This window comes from Panicum virgatum, chromosome 7K (assembly GCF_016808335.1).
Source record: "Panicum virgatum strain AP13 chromosome 7K, P.virgatum_v5, whole genome shotgun sequence".
Lineage (NCBI taxonomy): Eukaryota > Viridiplantae > Streptophyta > Magnoliopsida > Poales > Poaceae > Panicum > Panicum virgatum.
This window is the reverse complement of record NC_053142.1, coordinates 36,040,809-36,050,383: the sequence shown is the minus strand read 5'-3', so window position 1 is coordinate 36,050,383 and position 9,575 is coordinate 36,040,809. Positions and strand designations below refer to the sequence as shown.

General features: G+C 53.1%; 2 protein-coding genes across 2 annotated transcripts; one reads left to right on the top strand and one right to left on the bottom strand.

The window, feature by feature from the left end:
* Positions 1-1,638: 1,638 nt before the first annotated feature.
* LOC120641211 lies at positions 1,639-4,766 on the top strand. The gene is made up of 3 exons (XM_039917231.1): positions 1,639-1,902; positions 2,969-3,223; positions 3,815-4,766. Exons 2-3 carry the CDS (start codon positions 3,007-3,009, stop codon positions 4,477-4,479), a joined length of 882 nt encoding a protein of 293 aa, XP_039773165.1. The 5' UTR covers positions 1,639-1,902; positions 2,969-3,006; the 3' UTR covers positions 4,480-4,766.
* A 719-nt stretch (positions 4,767-5,485) lies between these two features.
* On the bottom strand, positions 5,486-7,411 carry LOC120640185 (zinc finger protein 48-like). The gene is made up of 2 exons (XM_039916049.1): positions 6,039-7,411; positions 5,486-5,498 (listed from the first exon to the last, which is right to left on the bottom strand). The coding sequence occupies exons 1-2, from the start codon at positions 7,409-7,411 to the stop codon at positions 5,486-5,488; spliced, it is 1,386 nt and encodes a 461-aa protein (XP_039771983.1).
* Positions 7,412-9,575: the final 2,164 nt, after the last annotated feature.

Below are 9,575 nucleotides of genomic sequence, written 5' to 3'. Positions count from 1 at the left end.
AGTGGTTAGTATAGAATTGTAAATAAAGAAAAGAAGATGGCCAGGTAATGGGCAGTAGTAGCTACTAGCTAGGAAGAAAGCGACAGAGCAGAGCGAGCAGCGGTGGTAGCAAAGCAAGCAACTGTACTGTAGTAAAGTGACGGCCGCGGCGGCGTGGGGAACGACCGTGGCAGTGGCAGCCTTCCTCCCCGCCGCTGCCTGCTCCTCATCCTCCGGCAGCGGCATCGCCCTGTGCCGGTCCGGCGCCACTGGGTGGCCTGTGTCCGCTGCGCGCCCCCAATCGGAGGCCGCCGGCGGCCGGTTGAGCGAGCCGGCGAGGCGGCTGCAACAAACAAACACGTCGCTGCCCCGTGGCTGGCTGCCTTGGTTTTCCGTTCCGCCGGGACGGGACGGGACGGGACGGATGGTCCCCGACTTTACCTCGAGTGCCATTTGGGAGCGGCTGCTGGCCGGTGAGTAGTAGCAGTGACCCGTCCGACGGCGAAACATGCCGTCAGTTGGAACCTATGTTACCGGACAAACGCAATCCAATAATCCTCAGCAAAAACAAGCAGGGGATTCGGCTATCTGTAAAGTTCAGGTCACACGATTCAAAGCAAATATATATATGTGGACGTGTACCACTCTTCTTGTTCCTCTTTAACTTTTTTTCTTTTCTGGAAGATAGAACATGCAGCACTGGCGCCTGGTTACACGTGTAAAACAGCAGGATGCTCTTGCTCCCCCTTTCGTGGGTTGTTCTGTGACACTGACACACAACCCCCACATAAAGGCCCACAAAGAGGAATCTTCCTGCACATAATAGAACGTACTCCGTCAGTATGATCACTGATCACTCGCCCCTTCCTTTCTTTTTATGGTGCCACCGGCAGTGCTGCTTTTGAATATTCTTCATGTGTGTGTGTTCTTTATGTTTGGCTGTGGGTTCCTCTTTTCTCTCTCGAAAACCAAGTTGCACGAGGAGAATCCCGACTTTCTAAAACGCAAAATAGCCGAATTATCCCTAAACTATGGAACTCGGCTCAATTTACTATGAAAACTTTCAATTTAGTCATTGAACTATCTTAACCGGTCCAACTTCGCCCTTAAATGTGACATGGCACTCGACGTACGCTACTCCAACCATCACTCAGTCAGCTTGGGGTGTGGAATATGTTCTTTTTACCATCCATCCATAGAGCAGGTGTAACACAGGCAGCTTTTAGCCCACATCGAGCTGACCGCTCCCTCCCCAGCCAAAGGGAGCGGTCCGCTCGATGTGGGCTGGAAGCTGCTCGTGTTAAATCTGTTAAATTTGCTCTATGGATGGAGGGTAAAAAGTATATTTCGCACCCCAAAACTGACTGGACAATGATAGGAGGAGCATATGCCACAATGATTTCAGGACGAAGTTGGGCCGATTAGAATATTCAGAAATTAAATTGGATATTTTTATAGTTAACCAAATTGAGCCAAGCCTGATACTTCACGAATGATTTTGGCTATTTTGCCTTTGCAGGAGGTCGTGAATACTGTTGCAAGCAACGAAGCATGGGCCAAAGGGAAAAGGCACCGCACGGCTCACGGCCCGGCCTCTCTCGGCGACACATATCCCTCTGGGACCGAATCCCCCCCGGCCCGGGGGGCGTCGTCCATGGCGTTGGTTGACAAATTAATCCACCCGGGTGGTGGTGTTCTTCCTTGGCGGACATCCTTTCCTTCCTCGGCATCGTTTCGTGCTTTCCTCAACCTCCCCGCCCCCTCTTCCGTGGCGCGCAGTTTCTCCGCCGCCGCACGGAAATTCCCCGCGGGTCACATAAATACCCGCGCGGCAGGCGGCGGCGGCGGCCCCCGGCTGTCGTTGTTGTTTCCCGTCATCACCCGCCACCGTCGTCGCGGTTCCAGGAACTTTCCTCGCGACAGGTGCGTGATTCCTCCCTCCCCCGCTCTAGGTTGGCCCAATTTGTTCCGGAAATTTCCATGAAATTTTTCGGTTCGTTGCAGCCGAGGTATGCGGCGTTGTAGTGCAGTTTCTTGGAGTTCCGCTTGGCGGGCTGCTTAGGAATGTTTGTTATAGAGGGTGAATCGGACGCAGCGAGGATGGGAGGGCCGGGGGGGACCTATAAATTCCCTGCGTTTGGGTTAGAGCAAACATAGAGCCAAGCGGTTTGTTTCCGAATCGTGCCTCTTTGTTCTGTTGGGGTAGGGTAGGGTCGTGAAATTAGGATGGTTGTATTGGAGTCTGTAACTACCGCAAAGGATTTAGGCCAGTTGTGTCTAGAGCCACCTCTTGGTTCTTCTCCTGTTGAGATGAATTGGGGCGAGGTAACTAAACTTGGTGATGAAATAGTCCATAGGCAGGAGAAGTTAGCTGAACTTCGCTTTATGGACATCAAAACAGCCAGCCTTGGTCGTGGCGCTGGGAGGGAGATTATAATCCGGCTGCTTCCGGAGTTGCCTTTCGATGAGAAGTCACGAGTGCCCAAATTAGCTCTACCATGGCTGGCATGGCAAGATCATTGTTTTGTTCAAGCGTCGCCGAGGAAATGCTCTACATTAAGGAGGTGGAGAAGAGTGAGGAGGCAATCACGCGACAACCCACTGAAGCTTAACATCGACTTTTTGGTGCTAGCGACGAGCTATTTGCTAGGCATAATAGGTCGTCCGAAGATGATTGGGGATTTTAATAGGGAAAGGGTTAGAGTGAAGGATTTTGGTGTTGCAGGAAAAAGGCGCAAGACGCACCGAATAGCTAGTGGGGGCAAGGGACATGCTTCCCTTGCCGAATCTTGCTTGGTAGCATCCGATGCAGTTGATGCTTTCAGCAGCTACAGGCTGTTGATGAACTATGATGGGGATTGTAATAGGAAAAGGGTTAGGGTGAAGGATTTCGGTGTAGCAGTAAAAGGGCGCAAGGCACATCGAAGAGCAATTAGGGACAGGAGACATGCTTCCTTTGTTGAATCTTACTTGATAGCATCTGATGCAGGTGATGCTTTCAGCAACTACAGATACAGGCATAGAACAATGTTGATGAACTATGATGGGGATAGAAGCGAGGACCGGCAAAGTGAGGAGGTTCAGTCTGCATACAGAAGAGACAGTGACATTGGTGAGGAAATGGTAATAAGTGAGGAGCAAACTGATGAAAATGAATGGAGCTGGGTGAATCAAGGTAAAGATGGTGATCCTCTTGCGGAATCAGTTTCTTCACTTCATACGACGCAGCAAGTCCTTGAGAGTGGTAAAATCAAAATTCTTCTCTATATTCATGTTTCTCATGCACGACATTTTAAATTTGCTTGTGTACTGATCTACTAAATTTTTTGTTTAAGGAATACTGGTCTACTATGTTGTTGGGAACTTGAAAAGATTAATGTTTTGCTAAAGCTTTGCTGCCTGCTATAAATTGTCCCACAACGTCTTTCTTTTTAGGAAGTGATAAAATTATGTTGCCTTTTATCTAGTCTGTGAGTGCTACCTTAGGTCGCGCATCAGCTAATGTAAGGATAAAACATATAGTTTTGGTCAAATCTCCCCTTTTATAATGCTATCGTGTCTTGTTCAGCACTATGTATCCACTTCTGGAATGTTTTTTGGTTAGTTGGATTCTGATGGAGAATTTAGCTCTTTCAGTTCTATGTTATAACAATGTAGTGTCATTCCAGTTCTTAGGGAATTATTCTTTTGATATGTATCACTTGATTCGGTGTGAGAAAAAAAAAATGTATCACTCGGCTGCTGCATCTTCTAAATTGTTTAGTCTTTGAGCTAAAGTTTATGTTTGTGTTTGCCACCTCACCTTTTTTTTTCTCTTCTGTCTGTGCTGTTTTAGAGATACACAAATTGTCAGAACTTGGCAAGGAACTTGAGGCGGAGGAATCGACTTCCGGAAACAAAGACCAGGATGTGATCGTTTTGCCACACGCACAGGTCGACATGTTGGAACTGAATGAGAAGATGGAGCGCCTTGAGCAGAAACTGAAAGAAGCATCCAACACCATCCGAGAGAAAGACCTGAGGCTATCCAAGCTTCAGATACTCATCAGCACCGCAGACAGCCCAGCGCCGGCGGAGGAGGAGGCCGCCGCTAGCGTCGACCAGCTGGTGGCGGAGCTCGAGCGCCACCTGCTGGAGAAACTGGAGGCCGAGGTCCAGTGCCTGGTGATGCTGAGGGCGAGGCAGAGCTGGCAGGTCCGTGCAGAGGACCGCGCCGCCCTGGAGGAGCACGGGGCGTCGCCCGCCGGTGATGGCGGCGGTGCAATGATGCTGCTCAGGCTGCGGGAGACGGAGGGCCGGATCGTGACGCTGAAGGAGCAGGTGGACAGGCTGGAGGTCCGGGAGAAGGAGCTCCACCGGGCGACGGAGGCCCTGAGGGTGCAGAGCCGCACCTTCAAGGTGTCCCTCTTCGGGCTCGTCCAGCTGGTGATGCTGTGCCTCTCCCTCAAGGTGTTCTTCGCCAGGGTGCCCCTCCCGTTCGACGAGGTCGTGCCGACATGATTTCGGGTTCGACGAGGTGGTGGTGCCCTTCTCTTCCGGTCTGTGAACCTGTGTGATCGTGGGTTGCGATGTTCTAACGTCTTACCCCTGACGGTAGTCGGTAGATGGTGTGTAGGTGTTCGGTACACTGAAGTGCAGGTTCTGATCATAATGTAGTACGTCAGAAATTACGCGTGTTCTGTAAGATAGTAGGTCTGTGCATAAATTGGGTGATTGACTAGTTGGATGACTGACGGTTTGCAGCTACTGAAATAGTGAAATATAGTGTCTGCTTCAGTTTCTCTTTAGCTTTACTATACTCGGTTGCAAGTAGCCAGGACCGAGCTTGCGAATTCCTTTTACTTGTGCTGCGTGCCTGTGCCGTCGGACGGGCCGAGACATCAGTCCAAGCACGGCACGAGACCTGGACCGAGCCGTGTCGTACTTGGGCTGTGCTTTGGTGGGCTGTGTCTCGGGCCGCCCGTTAGGCACGGCCCATTATCCATCTAGTGGTAGGAGCAGGCCAGCTTGTGGCCTTGTGGGTTGGTTAACGGACGACGCACCGTTAACCACTAGATGCAATGTAAAAGTCTGGTGCTAACAGGGTATTGTTGCCAATGTTTCCGCGTGTTCTTTGCCTAGCTTCTAGCTGCTCTGCGTGCTCAGCTAGCCAGCTTTACTGTTGGAAAGGGCGTTACGGTGTTGCTGATTGTGACACCAGCCATCGGTTATCCGTCCGGACACCGTAAGTAGTAGGACTGTACGTGACAGTGATACATACATTGCAACATTGCATCCTTGTAACAGGTCAAATAGTCTTGCTTTCAGCTGTGCTTTAGCAGTCACATGTTTTTGTTGGAAAAAGGAGCAAATAACCCTGATTTCTAAAGTAGTAGTCCTAGAGTATGGAGGGGGGGGGGGATCATGAGCAGTATTATTGTAGCAGGCCAGGCGGAGCCATATATATGACATGTGGAAGAAAGAAAGAAAGACAGTTAATATGCTCCAGAAGAACTGGTAAGTAGTTTCAGACAGCCTTCCTGTCAAAGATGAAAACAGAAACGTGTCCACTGCAAATTGGTAAGGAAAATCAACTGTGGTTTGATCTCAGTATTCCTCACCCCATATTGTACAGTTGTCCCAACCGGGGACCGTATTGTCCAGACTTACTACTTTACTAGCTGGTATGAGAATAATTCAAGACATTTTACCCGCTACGTAGTCACTCGATGCGACTTCATGTGTTACAAAGCAATACCATGAAGAAATGGCGATGGAACACACACTAAACTCTTGACTGACAGGGTACACAGTGGGACAAAATTCAGTGACGATGCTTCTCTGTGATACCCCTTCAAAATCGACGCTACGTCGTCCTTCAGCAGCACGGAGGATTCTAAAGCAGGGATCCATGCTCCAACTCCCCAAGGCCAAGGGTAGCTACTAGCTAGGGCTGATCGCTCTCCCCTTCACCCTCCTCGGGCACCTCGTTCAGGTCGAAGGCCCACGCCGCCGGCGCTGGCGCTGGCGCTGCTGGCTCGGCCGGCGCGGCGGCTTTGGCCTGATGCTTCTCCGGGAACCAGTGCTTCCGCTTGTGGCCGCCGAGCGCCTGGCCGGAGGGGAACGTCATGTGGCACTCGGTGCACACGTGCGGCGCCGCGCTCGGCGCCACCGTCGGGGCCGGCGGCGGCTGAACGTCCTCCTGGAGGCGGAGGTCCTGGTCCAAAGCCGCTGCCGCGCCAATGCTAGCGCCGGCGACGACGACGCTGACGGCGCTCTGGTTGCGGTGGGCCAGGATGTTGTGCATGGCCTGGGCCGCGGCGAGGTCGTCGTGCCGTGCTCCGGTCTTGCCCTTGACGTGGCTGGACATGTGGCCGCCTAGGGCTTGGTAGGTGGGGAACGACTTGCCGCAGGTCGGGCACTCGTGCTTCTTGTCCGACGCCGGCGACGGTATGCGCCTCGCCGCCGGCTTGCCGTCGGCGCCTTCTGGCGGTGGTGCAGGAGATGCTGCCGTCTGCTCGAGATCCAGGACGGCGGTCCGGCTCTGCTTCTTGGCCTTCTTGGAGCCGGGGCTGGGGGCGATGGACTTGCTCGCAGGGACCACGATCAGGACAGCTTCTGTGGTAATCTCCAGGTTCGTGAGCTCCTTGACCGCCGGCGTCTGCGACTCCGCGCTGAGCTCGAAGACAACCTCCGGCTGAACGATCTGCTCGGGCTCCGGCGGCGCCTGGTTCCCGGAGACATGATCAAGAAGCATTGGCTGCTCGGCATCCAGCATCTGGTGTCCAGAGACGGCGTCCGGGGCGTGCGCCACCTGGTGTGCAGACCCCTGCTGGGTTTCGGACGTCGTCGAGCGGCTGGAGGAGGCCATCTCCAAGAGGATCATCGCAGCCTCCTCGTCCTCGCAGCAGCTACTCGCCTGCATCCCGGCCTCGAGCGCGCGCTGGCCACTTGGCGCGGCCGCCGCGCGCCCGCGCTTCGCCGTGACCGGCCACTTGGCCGAGAGCTTGGCGGCCTCCCCCCACGGATTCTTCTCTCCGGCCGTCGCAGCAGCAGCCGTCATGTTCATCGCCGACACGTCGGCCTCCTTCCGTGCCACCTGCTTCTTCGGCTTCTTGTCTCCGACCACGGCAGTCCCCGGAGGGGTGGCCCCCTTGTAGCCCCTCTCCGGGTGCTTCCTCAGGTGCCCGAACATGGCCTTCTCTGACAGGAACCACTTGGGGCACTCGGGGCACTTGGTAGCCTGCGCGTTGCCAACGCCCGTCGGAGCAACACCGCTGCCTTGGCGTGGTGCCGGCGGCGCGTCAGCCGTGCCTTGGGCCTGGAGTTCCAGCAACAGAGCCTTCGTGGTTGGTGGCTCCGGCGCGTCGTCATCTGCAGCATGGACTGGAGACGCCACCGCTGCCGCCGCCTCGGCAGCCTGGAGCTGGAACTGGTAAGCTCGCGAGTTCATGGGGTCGCTGCTGATCAGAATGAAAGAAGTTATGGTGCTGCTGCCTTCAGCTGGGTGGCCGCCGTATCCGTTTCAACGAGCCGGGCAGATTGAACCTTCAGCTTCCTTGATGCCAAAAGCTAGTAACCGAAACAGAGACTGTATCTCAAGAGTCCCCCCATGCATCTGATGAGAATTAGTCCTTTCTCACCTGGAAAAAGAATAAAGTAAAGTGAGTTGTTTTATAAAGAGCTAGCACAGATAGAAACTAGAATGAACCGAAAAAAGAAGTAAAGGCATAAGATCAATTTTAAGTTAGCAAAAAGTAACATAAAATAATGGGCAAGATGTAACAAGAAAGCAGTACATGTCCAACATTAATGTTTCCAATTACAAAACTAACCAAAAAGGAGCAAAATTAACCTACAGTGCACAGTGGTGTGAGAATCAGTAAAAGTAATATAGGTGGCTAGGTAGCGCTGCTGCAAAGGTTCATCTACTTGAAGTTGAGCAAACAAGAGTGAGAGCATGCAGTACAAGCAGTGGTAGAAAAGGGAAAATTCCATGTACTGAATTGACAGGAGATCTTGCAGCCTTTGTATCCTCTTTTCTGCCAAAAGAGTAAGCCTGAAGTGCACTGCTACTCCAGGCACTACTGACCACTGGGGAAAGAAAAGCAACGATCCTTTTGCACAACAGAAGAAACTGAACGATTTGCATTGCAGCATAGCACCCTACTAAAGTACTAGTAGCAGTAGTGTTTTACTAGACTTGATGAGAGAAAATATTGTGCTTTTAAATCCTGGGGAGAAAACGGCAAGCAAAGACTTTGGATCTGCATCTCAAGCACTAGTTGATCATTGCAAACGGAAGGAGATCAGTAAAAGCAAGCAATGAAGCATTTCATTAATTAGCAGTGTGGCTAGCACTGTGCATACATGGAAGCCGTGGAGGCATAGATATTTTTTTTTCCTCCAAACATAATTGGAAAGTAACCGGGCCTCGCAGATAGGAATGAACGAGCTGGAAATCCAGCGCAAAGAGGGAAAGAAATCATCCAGAATGGTGTGGGGGAAAAAGATCCGGCAGGCAACGAAAATTAACCCGCGTCGGGGCGGCGGCGAGCCGCTCAGACGAAAAGGTAGAACGAAGAAGAGCTGATGAACACAGCTGGGTCTGAATCCAGAAACCCCACCCCACGCCTGGAGAAACAAAAAGGACGGAGCTGAAAAGGAACGACCGGACTGGCACGACACGCGCGACGATCGCGCGGCGACCGAAACAGAAAAGGGGATCAAAATCTCGCGCTGCATGCTAAAACCCCATGAACTCGGAGGAGAGGTATATATCCCAGTAGCGGCAGCGGCACTAGTACTAGAGCATCTTCTGTCACCGATGAGAGTGAAAAAGATGAGGGAGGAGGGCAAATTAAATAGGACAGGAGGGCAGGCAAAGCAAGCGAAACCAATCTCGCCCAAATCCCAAGAACAAGGCTTCCTTGCAGGCGGTAAACTAAACTGATCGAGAAGAAACAGCACGCGCACGACAGCCACGAACCGCCACAGCTGCCACACAGCAACGATCAGTATTCCACGGGATCACAACAAAACCACCAAGGATCGGAGGAAGCGGCTGATAGCAGGGAAGAGGGCCGAAACCAATAATCAACCCGCACACGCACGCGCAAAAACGAAGGCAGCGAACAGAAATCGTCAGGAGCAACCGGAACGCGAGATTACACACGGCGGATTCAGCCTTCCGGACGACCCTCTCGCGCGCCGCAACCTCTCTTCTTCCCCGCAAAAACCTAGCCGCGCGCGGCAGCTACCGGGCGGACGGGGAGGCGGTCGCCATGATCGATCAGGTGGTGGCACGGCGTTCGTGTATCCAGGACGGGAGGTAGAGAGAGAGGAGGAGGAGGGGCAGGAGAGGGGAGAGATCGATCTCACCTCGATCGCGAGCGGGGAGCTGGAGCAGCCGCCGGGGTGGAGCGCGAGCAGATGGAGGCTGGAGAGCTGGCTCCTCCTCCTCCTCCGCGCCCCCCTTTGTAACCGCCAGAATCCGGGAGCAACAAGGAAGCTGCTGAGAGGGGAGAGGAGCGGAGGCGAGGTGGGGTGGGATGCTCAGTTGGCAACTCTCACGCACGCACCTCCTCACCTCAGTGGGGCCTAGGCCTAGCCTACCA

Coding starts and splice junctions, on each gene's coding strand:
- LOC120640185 (XM_039916049.1), bottom strand. CDS start 7,411: ATGAACTCGCGAGCTTACCAGTTCCAGCTCCAGGCTGCCGAGGCGGCG.
- LOC120641211 (XM_039917231.1), top strand. CDS start 3,007: ATGTTGATGAACTATGATGGGGATAGAAGCGAGGACCGGCAAAGTGAG. Junction 3,224..3,814: donor GCAGCAAGTCCTTGAGAGTG/GTAAAATCAAAA, acceptor GTGCTGTTTTAG/AGATACACAAATTGTCAGAA.